The sequence below is a fragment of the Fundulus heteroclitus genome, chromosome 12, assembly GCF_011125445.2.
Source record: "Fundulus heteroclitus isolate FHET01 chromosome 12, MU-UCD_Fhet_4.1, whole genome shotgun sequence".
Taxonomy (NCBI): domain Eukaryota; kingdom Metazoa; phylum Chordata; class Actinopteri; order Cyprinodontiformes; family Fundulidae; genus Fundulus; species Fundulus heteroclitus.
The window spans coordinates 24,731,405-24,749,463 of record NC_046372.1 but is presented as its reverse complement, the minus strand read 5'-3'; the positions used below and the strand labels follow the sequence as shown (position 1 = coordinate 24,749,463).

General features: G+C 40.6%; 1 protein-coding gene across 1 annotated transcript; it reads right to left on the bottom strand.

Annotated features, from left to right (window-relative positions):
- Positions 1–470: 470 nt before the first annotated feature.
- On the bottom strand, positions 471–15,405 carry LOC118564924. The gene is made up of 11 exons (XM_036144335.1): positions 15,379–15,405; positions 15,142–15,288; positions 14,896–15,038; positions 11,116–11,266; positions 10,888–11,033; positions 7,333–7,441; positions 7,099–7,195; positions 4,634–5,120; positions 4,361–4,498; positions 2,162–2,294; positions 471–677 (listed from the first exon to the last, which is right to left on the bottom strand). Exons 2-11 carry the CDS (start codon positions 15,242–15,244, stop codon positions 523–525), a joined length of 1,662 nt encoding a protein of 553 aa, XP_036000228.1. The 5' UTR covers positions 15,245–15,288; positions 15,379–15,405; the 3' UTR covers positions 471–522.
- Positions 15,406–18,059: the final 2,654 nt, after the last annotated feature.

Below are 18,059 nucleotides of genomic sequence, written 5' to 3'. Positions count from 1 at the left end.
CGGCAAGACCAGGTAAATGCCTCTTGTTGCGCTAAACTTATTAACTTTATGACGATTCACTGAATTTCAGTGTATCATGAAATCCTGGGGACAGGTCATCCAAAACGGGAGCTGTCCCCAGAAATCGGGGGCATCTGGTCACCCTACAGGACAGGCGGAGTGATATTACACGCCTGGGAAGATTATGTAACGAGCCTTATAATCGGGTGAGCCTTATAGTCCGACAAATACGGTAATGAGTTTTGCTGCGTATGTAAATTATAATACCGCTTCTATTTTATAACCTGTCGTTTCTTCTACATCTGAAAATGTTCTACGGAATAAAAATAACCAGTTAATTTTAGTTTGCAGCAGAGGGTTTTTGAGCCGTTTTCAGTCATAATCTGGATCTTGTCTACAGACTTGAAATCCACAGAGTAAAATAAAACAGAACCCAAACAGACTGGAAACCAGAAAACTTACCGGTAGGGAATTTATTAGACTGAAATAAATAAATAAATAAATAAACAGTCAAACGTCAAACTAGAGCTCGCGGTCCCAGTCGTTAAAGTCCAGGCGGTCTTGCTTCAGGAGCTCGTCCCAGTAGTAGTCCATCACGGCGTTGGGAAGCAGCTCCTCAGGGTTCACCAGATGGATCGTCTGGATTTTCCGCAGCAGCTGAAATGGGCTCTGTGCGTCTGCAGAGGATCGAAAAGAAAAAACTGTTAATGAAGAACGAGGCTAGAAAACAAGCCGGGCAGGAAGCCATTACCACGCAGTTAACTCAAACCTGCTATCAGAGCATCAGCAGGTAGAAATAAACTGGTTTAAACTTGCTGGTACTGAGTTGGACTTTATCTGGAACCATTAATACCAGATAATTTTATTTTAAAATCTTATTTTAAAATAGAATAAGATTTTATTTTAATCTTATTTAAAAAGGCCGTCTTCATGACCATTATTTTGAGTTACTTGGGTAAATTTGGCTCATAATAAGACCGAAACTCATTTTACAAATTTTACCCTTCTTCCTTGTAAACAGCCTCATGATGACCGGTTTTACAAAGAAAACTGAGATAACCTCTATTTTATCATTTCAGTTAATTATAGACTTTATTTTTCAACCTTTTGACTTAAAACACATTGAATTTGGAGGGCGAGTTGAGCAATTAAAAGCCCTTAAGCCAGGGGTGTCCAAACGTTTCGGTACAAGTCAAAGTAACTTGGCGGCCAAACAAATAAACACAATTTTAAAAAAAAAAATAAAAGAAATTGTTAATTTTTTACTTGTTCTACAAAATGATTGTTTTAAATAAATACATTTTTATTTATTTTTTAGATTTTTATTTTGTAGGAAATAATGTGTAAATTATTGTAGATCCAAACTTAAATTTGTCGTATTAAAAGATGGTCATCCAGTTTGCTAATTATTTTGGATAATTTAATTTGACTCGTTAACAATAATAAACTTTACTCTTATAATATAATAAAAGTATTTGGGTCGGTTGTTCTTTGTAATCAGCCAATTTTAATAATTTAATTCAGAGCAGATTTTATTGCACCAAAGTCTGCATTTGACTAATTAAATGTCATTGGATGAATGTTACTGTGAAATTAAAGAGTCAAATGTGCGTTTATTAAAAGATGAATACTTTGTGTTGCACTTAACGTTTTAGGATTTTAACTTCTCTGTAATAACTTTGCTCTAATTAAAAACGAAAATCTTCCATCTGCATCAGCCACCTGCACTGCAAAAACGGAACTAAAAATAAGTAAAATGTTCTTAAAGTTAGTGTATTTGTCCATGATTTGAGCAGATAAATAAGATGATTTACCAATGGAATGAGATTTTTGCACTTAAAATAGGAACAATTCATCTCCATCATCTTATTTCAAGTGCAGGATGTCTAATTATCTTATTTTAGGGGTCAAAATACTCATTCCATTGACAGATAATCTTATTTACCTGCTCAAATCAAGGACAAAACACACATTTTAACAACATTTTACTTATTTTTAGATCCGTTTTTGCAGTGCTGGTGGGGCAGATCTTGCTCAGAATCAGTACATGCCTGCCTTAAAGAAAGCACAGATGTCATTCCTTAATCTTGTCTCTTCCAGTTCCTCAGATGCAATGGAAACAGGGAGTTTTCACCTGGAAGCAGCTGCTGCTCAGACACACCTGGACTCGGCTCCCGTTGAGTAGAGCCATCCTTCTCGTGTCCGACGTCGTCCCGAAAGTCGATCTCAGAGGGATTTGGTTTGGCCTCTAAGTTTAGGAAGTAGTAGGACAAAGGCTTGTCCCTGAAAGTCACCTGCGTGAGAGGAAACAACATCTCACCTGGCGAGTACATACAGAAAATAAAAAGCCTTGCTGTCCCGCTCACCGCCTTGTAAAACATCTCACACATCCTGAGGTTTTGTCGCGTTACAGCCACCTACTTCCATCTATTTTAGTGTAAATGTAGGGAATAACTGAACAAATACACTAATAACAAAAAAAAGAAGTGTCTTCAGCAGCTTTTACTGTGATCCCACTTATATCGAGGCGGCTTTCTGAAACAGCAATTCATCTATTTGCTACATCTCGGCTGGATTACTGTAACTATCTGGGGGTTAGCGATGCATCCATCAGGCACCTGCAGGGTGTGCAAAATGCTGCAGCTCGACTTTCAACTGGAACAAGAAACTCTGAGCACATTAAGCCCATTCTGACTTCTTCTCATTGGTTGCCTGTAGGTTTCAGGATCCGCTGCGCTCTCTTACACCTGGCCGCTCCCTCAGGTCTGCCGACCAGCAGCTCCTTATTGCTCCTAAAGTCCAAGCTTTATGGGTATCCTGAGAACCTGATTCTATTTTCTTTTAGCTATTTAAAGAGTTATCTTATTTCTCTATTTTTAGCTTGTCTGTGTTTTCTTTGTCTATCTATTTTAATTTTATTGTTATTTTCAGTTGTATAGAACAGCGTTTTGTTGACCTTGGTTATCATAAAGTGCGTTATAAATACAGGTGCTGTGGTATACCACTGAATAAAATCGAATGCAACAAACTTCCATCAAAAGACACATAATAAAACAAAACCTCTGCAAGAAGGGGGTAAATACATTTTATTTGGAAATATCTTTGAAATTAAAAAAAAGTTTTAAGAATAAATAAATCACTGTATTTTGCAGACGATAAGGCGAACCGGATTATAAGGCGCATTACATATTCTTCCTTTCTGGGGACAGCCTCCCGTTTTGGAGGACCTGTCGCCGGGATTTCATGATACACCGAAATTCAGTGAATCGGGATGAAGTTAATAAATTCATTGCAACAAGAGGCATTTACTCGGTCTTGCCGCTGTCCCGACGTAGGAGAGCCCCCCGAGCCAAAACAAACCAACCCTCAGGCAGAGATTCTGAGTTTAACAAAATCAGAGACCAAACTCATTAGATTCTCCGCAGGTTATGAAGCATCCATAAACAGTTAAAGCTATAGTTGGTAATCCTGTTAAGAAACACTTTTTGTTATACTGGATGAACTGGTCCTTCCATACATTATGTATCCAGAAAAATGAGGTTAAAAAAATCGTTCTCTGTGGGACCTGCAGGACTGTAAAAACCGTTCGGTCCACAGGGCAGGGATTGGTCAGAGTTTTGGTCCTCCCCCCCCCCTCTGTCCCTCAAGTTCTGGGTTTATCACCTCTTCTATTGGTTGTTACACATGTCAATCATTCTGACATGCTCACGTAACGCCAGTGTGCTCTTTCCTTGTTAATTTCCGCTTGCTGGCTGCGCACTTCTAGTGTTTATGTATCCAGCTAGCTTAGCGGGTGGATTAGCAGCTATTAGCTTAGGGTTTAGCTTAGCGGTTAGCTTCAAGGTTAGCCGTTCATTGTAGCTCCGCTGGTCTCACCGTAGACTTTGAACATGGCTGGGAGTCACAATAAGCGAACTGTGTTCATGTTTATGAGAAGAAGAGGAAAACCTCAGTAGAAAGAAATAACAAATAAGGAGATTTTTTTCACGCGATCTCCCTGAAGAGTAGAAGAGCGAGGTAAGACGGTCTTACTGTTATTCAAAAACAAACTTGGGGAAACCTTCGGAAAAATCGCCGACCCTAGCTGCGTCTTCTGCCTCATCCCTGCCTAACTGGCACCATCAGCCTCATCGCTTCCCGGTTGGCAAGCGAATCGTCTTCAGCTTCAGAATATATGTCCAGTTGTTTGATTTTTTTAAACAAAGGCTAATCTAAATGTCTGAACTCAAAAGAGAGGATTTTTAAAAATTCACTTAAATTCTCTCCATATATGCACGAAAAACTCAAGAGCCTCCGGGATCAGGACTACTTTTCATACAGCTAAACCCAAAGCTTAAGCGGGGACAAGCTTCAGACTAACCTTATCCCGTGCATAAGTAGAGCTGACAGGAATATTGTTGCCAAAGATCGACTGCAGCCAGCCTTCTGGGGCCCGATAGGACTTTCCGTTGCTTATTACGAAGCCATCTGACCGGACAAGAGCCTCATGATGCTTACCCTGCAACAGAAACCAAGATGTGATTCATTTATTGAATCAATTATTTTACTTACTGCGTTAAAAAGGCAACAGGAATATTTGTTTCATATAATTTCCGGTAAGCTGACGGCTCATAAGAGGTGAGCTGTGTCTGACCTTTAGCGTCAGATGCAGAGCGCTGCCCTGGGGCAACACTCCCCTCTGGACGAGCTGACGGAGGCCTGTGCTGCCATCTTTAGCCTGGCTCTGTTTCACCGCCTTCTTTCCTTTCTTCTTGGAGCAAAGCTGGGAAGCTGCTCTGGGTTGTGGAGCCTTTTGGGCCCTGCCGCTCTTCTCCTTTGGCTGTAGCCGACTGATCCGTGGAGCCGGTCTGCGGCGTTGGCCCCGGACAGCGTCTTGGTGACAGCCGGGTGTTCCTGCAGGCTGGGCCTCAGCAGAGCAGCGGCTCGTAACGATGGATTCCTTTAGGTTAAACGGCGCGGCAATGCTCCCCCGATGAGATGAAATGTTAGCCTTCGCCGTGACGTAAACGCCTTCCAACTCCGTTTGGCTCTGGAGGAGTTTCACCAAACGTCTCTGACTTGAAGCCAAGGAGAGGAGCTGACTTTTCAGAACTCGTTGGCGAAGGTTGTCGGACACAACGCTGGAGTTAAAAAGTAACAAAGCTGCTTGTTAAGAAGAATGAAAGTGCAGGTAGAAGAGCAACATGTGTGCATCTAAAGGGAAAGAGAACATTAAAACGTTGATCTGAGATGAATTAGGGTTAATTAATCAATCTTTGGAAGAACGATGCCATCTGAGATGATAAGGAAAGATTTCATTGCATTACATTACATTGTACACTGGACCAAAAACCCAACAAAAAAGGAGAAACTTCAGCATCACAAGCTTTCCATACCAGCTGCCTAGGAGTGTTGGCAGAAATTACGTCTCCATCTCAGGCTTACAAGTAAAAAACAACCTCTTCACTGACACGTGTGCTTCAAAATGTAAAAAAAAAAAAAAGCTAACAGTGTTATTTTACAGACTTATGGTGCGTTCCATTTGTCCTCGGTAGAAGGGATTCTGAACCTCCGGGTCGGAAAATTTAACTGGAACGGCTTTAAAGGTATACTATGCAACCGGGGTTGATTTTCCAGCGAGGCTCCCCCCAGAGGGTGAAAGTAAAAGTGCACTGTCGTAAAGATGCTCAGCTGTTCTGGATTCTCCATCAAGCCAGGCGCGGTTGTTTTGAGCTTAGCAGACAGGCGAACGCAACGAAAAGTGGAAAAAACGGCAGTACAAACAATGACTAACACAGTGAAAGTATGAACATCAGGGTTTCCCGCCTCACCAACATTCAAAAAATAAATAAATAAATAAATAAAAAAAATATATATAATAAAACTCGATATGCTTGCATGTTTATTTGACGTTAACACGCGGTTCTTTGTTGTTGCTTTTGCGCGTGCATATAGTGAATGGCAGGGCAAAAACACATGGAGTTCTCGCCGTAAAGCAAGACTTCTGTGGGTGCGGGCCGTGAGCTCTTGCAATTGCAAATACGGTATTTCCCCCACAGACCACCAGGGCGGCCGAGAAAACCTTAGTTCCACCTGAAATGACTCATTTAATCATCCAAAACGGTATGGAACACATTAATTAACTGAATAATGTTGCATAGTATGCCTTTAAGAGTCGGGAAGTCGGTGCAACAGGATGGTAACCGACTTCACGATGGCTGCTCGAGTAAAACCTGTATGTAGCAGCTCTCTATTATTTATGTAACATTTAGTACAGGTGCTGCCTTTCAGCGGTCATCAGACGGGACGTTTCAGCTGTTTATTTGCACAAAATACCGCCTGGAACAGCGTTATCATCATCATCGTTATTGTTTTAACAACAGTGAGAGCCATGTCCATGTTTTTCCTACCGTCCGACGGAAGGAAACTGGAACGCAAAAAGGCAGAAAATGACGAAATCTGCGACTCGTGAGTTCCGACCGCAGAGGAAAAAGAAACGCACCGTTATGCTTCAAGAACAGCGAAGCTGAGCACAGAACAATTACCGTATTTTTTAGAACTAGCACCGTTACGCTCACGGTCTAATTTCAGCGTAATTAGACCGAAATGCTCTGACCAGAACTTTCCTGGTTGGCGTTTCTGGCTTGTTGTGCTAATTTATTCCATTCATTCTTCCAGGTATGTTTCATGTTATTCTGACGGTTGTGCATGCAGCTGTGTGATTTAATAAGTGGCCTTACCAGATTAAATGTCATTTGTTAGTCTTGGATTTTGTGCAATAAATGTCTAAATAAATGCGTATAGCGCGTTGTGACTAATATATGTTTTTTTCTTCTTTATGACACTTTTTTAGACTGATGCAACTTATATTAGTGATTTATAGTCCAAAAAAGACGGCACCTTCTTTCTAACATTGTGCACCTTTACTGTCTGCATGCAGAGCGACGTACAGGAGAGAGGAAACAACACCGGAGACAGAAGCAGCATAATGAGCGTTTACTAGAACAGTACAGCCGGGCTGGCTCTGGATCACAAACCAGGACGATCCTAAACAAAACAAAAAAAAAAAACCTGCAGCAGCGTTTGTCTGAAAAAGCTTTGACTTCCATCGACGCTGACCTGAATTTCTGGGTAAGACGGTTCGTCTCTAAACGCTGCTGGGCGAGCGCGTCAGTCAGCAGGTTTTGGGTCTGCAGAACAGCTGCTTTGTATCTCCCTGAAAAAAACAGGACAGCTGCAGTTAAAACTGACTAGAGAGTAAATACTGGCGACGATTAATGTGGAATAATAAACAGCCGGTGGCCGTAATAGCCTGAACGCTGAATAAAGCGTCTCTACACAATCGGATCTCACCTACATCCTGGAGATCTGTGAGGGGCCAGGCTGAAATTTCTGCTTGTTTCCTCCCAACAGCCTCCAGAACCGCCGAGACGGCCACAGAGCAACTCTGAGCTGCAAGAGACTGGACGAAATCAAACAGAGAAATGAGACTAAATAAACCTGGAGGGACCTTATTTAGTCCGCCGACAGTTAGGAATTAGTGCTGTCAAACGATTACAATTTTTAATCGCAAATTAATCGCATATTTTATATTTTTTGTTTCTGCCTATTTGGGCATTTTTATATGCAATTTTGCAAAAAATAGACTCAGACTCAGACATCCTGTCTGTAAGAAGGAGGGCTACTGCAGGTCATTCATTCCTACTGCTACCAGATTATATAACGCTGCAATATAACAGTAACCTTAACCGTAATAAGTAACGTGCAATAACTAACGTACAATAATGTGCAACTCATGTGAATTCAATCTCTGGATTATACGTATATCTGTATAACTGTTACAATTACTGTAATAAGTGTTTTTGCAGTAACTATGTGCAATAATGTGCTGTGGTATATTGTCAACATAAAGGTCATTTATTCCTGCTGCTACCTGATCATACTTCGCTGCTTTATAACTGTAACCATTATAGTAATTACTGCAACCATGCACCATAGCTGCAACAATAACTGTAATAACTTATGTGCAATAAGATATTCAAACAAGGTGCTATAACCCGTGCAATAATCCTGTATAAAGTGTATAATAACATATGTGCAATAACCTATTTATACATAGAAGTGTATAGAATTGTATATAGCTGTATAACTGTATCTAACTGATTCTACTTACCTACTTTGGCACCTTCTTCTGACTTTTTACTATTGAGCCGATGGGACAAGTGAATTTCTCCATTGTGAGATCAATAAAGCTTATCTTATCTTATCTTAAATAACACTAGTAAAAAACATGATTCTACAAAAATATTTTCATTTTTTATTTTCAGAATTGGAATGAAAACATCCTGGTCCCATAAAATGTTAAACTCTGGCCAATAACGGCTAAATCACTAATAATAACACCCTGATGTTTACACAATGTGTAAACAAATGTGTAAATAAATAAATATTTCATGCCGAAATTTATATATTATATATTTTTTGCCTCTTAAACAAAGATAGACATGGTATTAAGCATTTACATATAAAGTAATACTAATTTTACATTTTAGAGACAAAAAAAACAACAAATTAATAAGCATTACAGTATAGTTTATGGGTTGGGTTTCTGCAGTGTTATCAGCGTGGAAAAACTCATCTTCAGAACCAATCTCTGCTCCAAATGATGATCTGCACCACATAATCTACTTTCAGCTGGTTATACTCCAAGTGTCTGTAGTGACTCAGCAATAGTTGGCTGCATTGAAGGGAGTGATGAGAGTGAATATAGGTCATTGGTGGGCAACTTTGACACTTGGAGTGAGCTGAACCATCTGCAGCTCAACGTCACAAAGACTAAGGAGCTAATAGTGGATCTGAGGAGAACAAAAACACCTGTGACCCCTGTTTCTATCCAGGGGGTCCCTGTAGACCAGGGATGGGCAACTACCATGTTAAAGAGGGCCACATTTTTTTCAGCACGACCATTGGAGGGCCAACTGACCACGAACTTCAAATAATTGGATATGAAAGACGCTACAAATTATTCTAAATAAGAACAAATTTTAGATGAATTTATATCTGTATGTTTACTGCACCAACATATAACTATTTTCTGCATATAAATGCATTTTAATATGTCCTTAAGCAAAAGACAAACCGTTTGCTTTAAAAAAAATTGCAAAAAAGGAATTTAAACTCCTCCATATCAATGCATTCAGGAGCATGGGACATTTCAAATTTACAAGGAAAGAGGCATAAAACGGAACAGAACTTAACTCAAACAATAATGTGTCTATCCAGAAACTGTGTGGGCTTTCTTACAATACTGAATGCTCTATAATTGTATTTCTGTTACTTTTTGATTATGCACATCTGTTAGCTTTTTATTCTAAAAAATCTAATGTCCCATGCTCCTGAATGCACCATAGCTTTCTGACGCTCACGAATGCATCACACTGGTCTGTGAACGCGGTGCTGCACGTTTGATCTTCTGCTTAAGACAAAGCTTTGCAGTTTCAAAACTCACGTCGGCTCTCACGGTTTATGTTGTGTGTGTATGACAAGAGACCAAAAAAAAAACTTCCCAACGTCCGTACTTGTTCCCATTTTGTCTGAAAAATGTGACTTTCTCGTCAAGTTTTCCCTTTATTCCACTGCTAGTGGCCAGGGCTCTTGACTTTCTTCCTCGCTGTTGCAAAGCGGCCCATGCCCGCTATTGTTTGGGTACGGCCCCCTATCGGTCAAAAGTATAATTACATTTTTTTTTAATCATTATTAAATTATTATTGATCTATTCGCGGGCCGCACTGAGTGATGACGAGGGCCGTGTGCGGCCCCCGGGCCGCCAGTTGCCCATCCCTGCTGTAGACACTGTGGAGGAGTATAAGTACCTGGGAGTGTACTTTAACAATAAGCTGGACTGGACTAGAAACACCGAGGCGGTCTACAAAAAGGGTCAAAGCCGACTCTTTTTCCTGAGGAGGCTGAGGTCTTTTAACATCTGTGGGATGATGCTGAGGATGTTTTATGAGTCTGTTGTTGCCGGCACACTCTTCTTTGCTGTCACATGCTGGGGCAGTGGGCTGCCGACAACAACACACTGAACAAACTGATCAGGAGGGCGGGGGATGTTGTGGGGGAGGAGCTGGATACTCTGACAACTGTGGCAGAGAGGAGGATTCTGTCTAGGCTTCAGTCCATCTTAAACAATGTCTCTCACCCTCTCCATGAAACACACTGACCCAGCAGATGAGCTCCTTCAGCAGAAGGCTTCTCTCACCCAGATGCACCACTGAGCGCCACAGGAAATCATTCCTGCCTGTGGCGCTCAATCTTTACAACGCCTCCCTCAGTTATCCTAACACCCCCCCCCCCCCCCCCCCCACCCCCCGTAACTGACTTTAATGCATTCTCTGTACTGTTCTTTGCACAAGTCACCATCACTTCACTGGGATTCCCAAGGTGAAGTGATGGTGACTATTGTGATATGGTACTACCTTATGTGGAATGTTGTAAATATATATATATATATATATATATATATATATATATATATATATATATATATATATATATATATATATATATATATATAACAATGTGTGTATTCTGGAGCATGTAACAAAAAATAATTTCCCCCTGGGATCATTAAAGTAAGTCTGATTCTGAATATGCAGTATTAACTAATACTAATATCTATAAAATGACAGCTGTAAGTCTGTAAGTACCTGGATCCAAGCACCTGTGGCTGTATACCTTTAATAGAGAGGTTGTCTGTAATTTGGGGGTAAATCTTACACACTTTAAGTGTTTGGAATAATCTGTCGGGGGAGCAGAAAGGTTTTCACAGAACTGAGCTTCTCTAATCTCAAGATGATGATTATGAAACTAAATAATGTGGGTGTGTCTTAGTTGCGGAGGTCTCACATCGTTTGTGACGCCGTCCTGTCTCAGCTGAGCCGATCCTCCTGGATTAAAGTCTGTCGTGGGAGCAAAGCTGTGACTGTGACTCTGCAATCGACCGTGAGGTGTTGAAGACGCGGGACCTGAAACGGCGCCACCCTCACATCCTTCTAAAAGAACGAAGGCATGTGTGATTTTTTTTTAAAACCTTCACCAAATGTTTCCAATAAATCTTCTTCTGCAGTTGCTCACCTGGTTCTCCGTGCCGCTGCTGTTCAGACGACGCGTGGAAAGTCAACAGCAGCTCTCTCATGCTGGAGTCCTGGGCCATCGCTAATGCACTGAGTCCGCCCACATTCGGATCGGTGGGGTTTGATCCATATTTAAGGAGAAGCTTCACGACCTGCACGACAGATAAACATGTCAAACATCGTTCAGGTACAGAACCGTGCATCTGGTGCTGAAGGAGAAATATATGGTTTAAACCAGGGGTGTCAAACTTGCGGCCCGGTGGCTAAATGCATTATCATTATTCAAAAAAAAAAAAAAAAGGAAGAACAAGAAGTAAAAAAGAAAAGGTGAAAGAAAGAGGAGATAAAAGGAAGAGAATGATAAAACAATTATTGAAAAAAAACACGTACTTCGTTTAATTGAAAATCTGCAGTTCCTATATTGTCCACGAGGGGCGCTGTGTTTTAATCAGCAGATGGTAGCACTGAGCTTCAGATGTGGAAAATTGATTTTAAATCATTTCTTAATTTTTATGTGTTTGATGTGTTTTGTCATGCAGGACAGTGTTTTTAAGTTCCAAAAAATGTGAATAAATGTTTTTCAACATTGTATAATCACTGTGATCAGTTCTTATGCATAATGCACTGCAGTAAATGTTTAACTGAGTAAACATATTGTTGAAATTGCACATACTTTTCTTAAAAACGCTGAGGTTATTCATAATATATTGTGTAAAAGTGAAATTAATTTAATATAAAAATCAACAAGTCCACTTTTATTAGTTCTATTTAATCTTGTAATGATTTTACTCGTGTGACGCTCTTGAGATCAGATTAAGCTGAATGCGGCCCCTCAACCAAAATGAGTTTGACACCCCTGCATTAAACTGTGTGTGGCGCCATCTAGCTCAGATCACAGTAGCTACGTTTACATGTATAAAATGTCAGGATTAAAATGTGTTGAGATTAAATAATCGGATTGTACCGTTCATATGGGCACACAATCAGTTAATCGGATCATAATGTGCGAGTTTATGCATCTGGTTTTATTCAGAATAGAAACAATCTGACATGCGCAGTTATCAAATTCCCCTACAAAAGAAAAAAAAAAACACAGAAGAAGAACTTCTGTCTTTGCTGAACAACCAGATATAGCAAACAAACCAGTATATTTCAAGTTTGTTTGTCTTCCCATCGTCCAAGCTGGACTTGCACGATGTTGTAATTACAGCTGAAACGTTACTGAGTAAAGCAACAATTTTAAACTCTTTTATTTTCTCGAACAGAAATGTTGCATCGGGCGTATTTCTGCCGCTCATCAACGAGGAAATACGTCACGTTTACGTCAAATAACCTCAGCCTGACAAGCGTTTATATGCATGCTGATTGGATTATCAATCGCCATAAAACATCCGTCTCATTCGGAATACAATTTAATTCTGATGGAGCTTAATCTGATCATCATATTAACTTGTTTACACGACGCATTTTTTATTCTAATCGGCCCTTTGTTCTGATTACTTTTGCAGCGAGAGCTGCTATGATCTGTCCCTACTTCCCTCAGCATCGTCTCACACATAAATATGCTGAAAATTTGATTTTTAAAGTTGTCTATGTCTCTGAAACTGCTGCACTAAAATAATTCCCTGAATTTCATTCACACGCAGCATCAATCACTTGTTCACCTCGTTCACTTTGTGTAACTCTGGTAGCCGTCTTCTTGTTTTATGTAGCGGGGATTCAAGCAATGGATTAAAATTCACCAATCATTGCATAAAGGTCATTTGAATTTCCAAACACATTTATCGCATTTTCCGAACTGTAAGTCGCACTTTTTGTTCATAATTTGGCCGATCCTGTGAATTATATTCAGGTGTGACATGTATATCAAATTTAAATGGTAATTCATATTGACCAACATGAACCAAAGAGTAAATATTACCGTCTAACAGCCACAAGAGGGCGCTCTAGGCTTTTGAAAACTATCCTGCTTCTGTTCCACCAACAAATTAATTGAAACATTATGTTATAGACAACAAAGACTGAACATTTTTAAATGTAGTTTCTCTGTTTCAGTCTGTATTCACGCAGCAGAGCAAAGTGCAGCTCTAAGGAAACAGACCGAGGCGCTGGATAAAACCTGCTGGTTTCTACTAATTTACTCAATTCATCCTCCCACGTTTGTTCCATGTTATTCAGCCGGTTGTGGATACAGCTGTGATTTAATAAATCGGCTTACCAGATTAAATACCAGTTTTTAGTCTTGGATTGTGTGAAATAAATGTCCAAATAAATGTGTGTCGTCCGGTGCAACATATATTTATAGTAAAAAAAAAGTACGGTACTGTTTTTAATGACTTATTTATCTTGGCAAGACCTTCTTATTCCTACAGCCTGGATCACAAAAGTATGAACAAATATGCGAATTAGCAACAATTTTCTGAATTTTACTTATAAGACCTTTTAATAATCTTGTATGGTTTGCCTTCCTTTCAATTTCAAGCTAAACTTGCGGTACCTTGAGCTGAAGACTGTGACTCTGTGGTGCCTTTATGACTGTAAATAACTTTAAATATTGAGAGATTTAAACAGAAAGAAGTTATTTTAACTTTGCTTCACATTAAAAACCAAATAAACTAAATAAAATAGTGCTGTCAAACGATTAAAAATTTTAATCGCGATTAATCGCATAATGTCGATAGTTAACTCGAGATTAATCGCAAAGTAATCGCATATTTTATTCTTTTATTTCTGAAAGTGTAATAGCCTGTTTGGGCATTTTAATATGCAATTTTGCAATAAATGACACTAATAAAATACATGCTTGTACAAAAAATATTTTTATTTTGTTATTTTTCAAGCACTTTTCAGAATTGGAATGAAAACATCCTGGTGCCAAATGTTAAACTCTGGACTATAATGGCTAAATGACTAATCATGACGCCCTGATGTTTACACAGTGTGTAAACAAATGTGTAAATAAATACCTGTTTTCATGCCGATATATTTTTTTTGCCTCTTAAACAAAGATAGACATGGTATTCTGCACCAAGTAATCTACTTTCAGCAGTTATCACCGGTTATTGCACCATAAACTGCAGAAAATACGTGCAGAGTTGCTCTGTCTGCCTTTACTACCGTCGGCTCCTATGGCGGAGGGATATTTCAGCTGGATACACTCAAATGTAGTGCAGGCAGGTTTCATAATAACCCCTATTTCGTCACTTATTTTAGAGCCCAAATAAGCGATTTCACTTTCAGAAACCTGCCCAAAAAAAACGCAACCTGTGACTCATGAAATTTAGAAGCGCATTTAGAAAAAAGAAGCCCAAAGTCGCATGTGTCCGAGGGTAAAAGAAACTTTGCGGGTCTGTTTTGCTACAGTTTTCTAGCACTCTTGAAACTACAGAAAGCGCCGAGGGTAAAAGAAACACAGTCCGGAAAGCGCGGCGGGGGAAAAAAACATTAGGGAACGGTGTGTGTGTTTTGACGCGTGATTAACGGCGACAAAACAATTGTCGGCGTTAAAATGGGTTTACGTTAACGCCGTTAATAACGCGTTTAACTGACAGCACTAAAATAAAATAAACGTATTTTCACCCTTATGAGTTGCCAGTCGCTTTGATCTCAATCTGAAGTGAGCAGAAAATGAAAACTCACCTCGTTGCACGTTAACCTGAGCATGAAGCGCCTCATCAATAAAATATTACACTTTATGCCGCTTTCTGTGTTCAAATAGTGTTTTTGTTTTAGGCTCCCTCTGCATTATAATCCCAAAAGTCCCCCAGAGGTTCTCCGTCACCTCATGGTGTCCGGCATGAACGGCGTCATGCAGCGGCGTCACGCCATCGCAGCTCCTGGCGTTGACATGCGCTCCGGCCCTCAGCAGCTCCTCCACCACGGACTCGTCTCCGGCAGCGCAGGCCTCGTGCAGCGCGGTCCAGCCTGACCAGGATCACGTCCAGATTCCCAGACAGACGGAGGAGGGAGGAAGGCTTCAAGCGTGGCAGATGGAGGAGTAAACAGGAACGTCTGAGCCGTGACAAACCTGCGTAATCCTCCACGTTGACGCCGATTCCAGCCTGGAGGAGCAACCGGACCTGAGCCAGGTCGCTCCTCTGGCACGCTTTGTGAAGACGGCTCTCTCCCATGGTGTTTCGTTTGTGAAGGTCTCTCTCGTTGCTTGGGATTTTAGCTTTAAAAAAAAAGAAAGAAGAAACAGAAAAAATTAAAATCTTGGAGGTAATCCTGGTAAACATGGAGCTTCACGGTTGCTGCAGCTCACCTGATCGTGACGGACGTGCAGCAGAGCCGGCAGCAGAGCCTGCAGCAGACGTTTTGCCTTTGCAGGACTTTTGTGTTTTCTGCTCATTGAGCTCCAGCGTGTTTTTAATCTCTGTGTTTGCAGCTTTTGAATCTGAATTAGTGACAGCCGTGACCTCAGCAGCCGCTCTGCTCGGGAAAGCAGGAAGATCCTGCAGCAAACTCACAGAGTCCTGGTCTGACAGCAGCATCTCTTCATCCACCTCAGTCTCTTCATCAGAGTCGCTGACCTCCACAGAGCTGCTAGAAGCAGAAACATCCAAACAGAAGTTACACTATTATCTACAATAATGATCTCCTGAAGCTACCTTCAAATTATTTCAAATGAAATTAAGCCACTTCTCCTCTGTTTTATGTTATTAATACATGAGAAGGAGAATTTAAAATTCTTCTTCTAACGTATAAAGCCCTTAATAATCAAGCTCCATCATATATCAGAGCTCTGATTACCCCGTATGTTCCTAACAGAGCACTTCGCTCTCAGACTGCAGGTCTGCTGGTGGTTCCTAGAGTCTCTAAAAGTAGAATGGGAGGCAGATCCTTTAGCTATCAGGCTCCTCTCCTGTGGAACCAACTCCCAGTTTTGGTCCGTGAGGCAGACACCCCGTCTACTTTTAAGACTAAGCTTAAAACTTTCCTTTTTGACAAAGCTTATAGTCAGAGTGGCTCATGTTACCCTGAGCTACCTCTATAGTTATGCTGCTATAGGCTTAGGCTGCTGGAGGACATCAGGGTCTATTTCTCTCTCTCTGCTGAGTTCTCCTACTGCTCTCCAATTTGCATTATTTGTTGTTATTTCAACTTTTAACTTTTTGTTCTCTGTAATTTTTTCTCTCCATAGAAGGTACACCTGGTCTGGCGTTCTGTTAGCTGTGACATCATCAGGGGAGGCAGATCATCCTCTATTACCATCTAACATAGAAAGTACTCCTGGGTCAATGTGAGTTTCTGAGCTTTCTGTGTCTCTGCTCTGTCTTCTCTAACATAGAAAGTACTCCTGGGTCAATGTGAGCTTCTGAGCTTTCTGTGTCTCTGCTCTGTCTTCTCTAAGCCCCAGTGGGTGGAGGCAGATGAGCGTTCACACTGAGCCTGGTTCTGGTTCTGCTGGAGGTTCTCCTCCCTGTTAAAGGGGAGTTTTCCTCTCCACTGTCGCTTCATGCATGCTCAGTATGAGGGATTGCTGCAAAGCCATCAACAATGCAGACGACTGTCCACTGTGGCTCTACGCTCTTTCAGGAGGAGTGAATGCTGCTTGGAGAGACTTGATGCAACCTGCTGGGTTTCCTTAGAGAGGAAACTTTCTCACCAACCTGGAGAATCTTATACAATCGGTATTATCTGATTGAATTTGACTTTGGAAAGTGCTTTGAGATGACACGTATCATGAATATATAAATAAAATCTAATTGAATTAAACTTCCATTATTGTGGCTTACAGGCAATTAAAAACCCGAAATTCAATGTCTCAGAAAATCAGAATATTGTGATAAAGTTTAATGTCCTGGATCGCAGGAAGAAGTTGCTCTTTGGTATTTAATCATTCATGGGTGCCGCTCCATGCATGTACTGGATCCGGATGCTTCACGGGACTCCTGGTGGCTTTTCCTCGCCATGTCCTAAACGATCAGCAGATGCCACCAGTAAAAAATTACTTCACAGACGTTTCTGATGCTCATCCTGGCACTTCCAGCTTACTTTCATTCTCTCCTCGATATTTTTTGAGCAGGCTCTCCACTGTTGCCAATACAAGTCAGTATCCGCCTCCTCAGGAGACGGTCTTCTTCTCTCCAGCTGACCCGGTCACACCAAAGTTCTTGATAATCTGTTCTTTCAGCTGCGACATTCAGAGCAGCAGTTTTCTAAACGTGACGCTGTTTTGATGAAATCGGACAATTATTTCCAGCGCATCGGTTCCTCTTTTATGTCGCTATTTCTGCTAATTGTGTTTATGAGTTAAACCGGATCGTTTTATAGCTTCAGCTGTTCTCATAATATGTTTATACTGAAGGGAATCAGGTTTGTAAACGTACAGATTTAGTGTTGATAGAAAGTTCTCTTTCTAACTCACATGCGTCAAAGTCAAGGCCAGCAGGCCGAATCTGGCCCAATAAAGCCATTTATCTGACCCTCAAGAGCCAAAAAAGGCATATTATGTCATAAAGTAGAGCAATATATAATTTTAAAGTGTATAAAGTGGCTAAAACTGAGCCTCCTGTAGCGAATGTTGATTTTTTTTAATGTGTAGTAACACCATCCTGCCACTAGATGTCAGTTTTCCCATAACACATTAAAACAACCCAGAAATGTCCAGAAAGAGAAACAGTATGCAGAATAATGAGTTTAAAATGTAACTCACCCCAATATCAACCTTTTTTGCAGATAAACTGTTTAAATTGGGCCTAAGGTGCTACTTTTATGTTACTGTGCATTTTGTGTTACATTTCTATGTGGACTGGAATGAAACGATGAAATCAAAAGTATCATTTATACACGTGGAACCGGCCCTTTTAATGACGTCATGACGCCAAAGTGGCCCCATGTAGAAATGAGTTCTACACGCTTGTTTCTAACCAATCTGAAACTTTTCGCCATCACTGCCAGAACCATGAAGCAAAATAACAGTTGTTCATTTTAAGCAGGTTC

Bases quoted from the DNA above. Each gene is read 5' to 3' on its own strand.
- LOC118564924 (XM_036144335.1), bottom strand. From the start codon at position 15,244: ATGGGAGAGAGCCGTCTTCACAAAGCGTGCCAGAGGAGCGACCTGGCT. The intron at 15,039-15,141 runs GTTTGTCACGGC...GATCCTGGTCAG, and splicing joins CAACGTGGAGGATTACGCAG to GCTGGACCGCGCTGCACGAG. The intron at 11,034-11,115 runs GTGAGCAACTGC...TCGTTCTTTTAG, and splicing joins GCAGCGGCACGGAGAACCAG to AAGGATGTGAGGGTGGCGCC.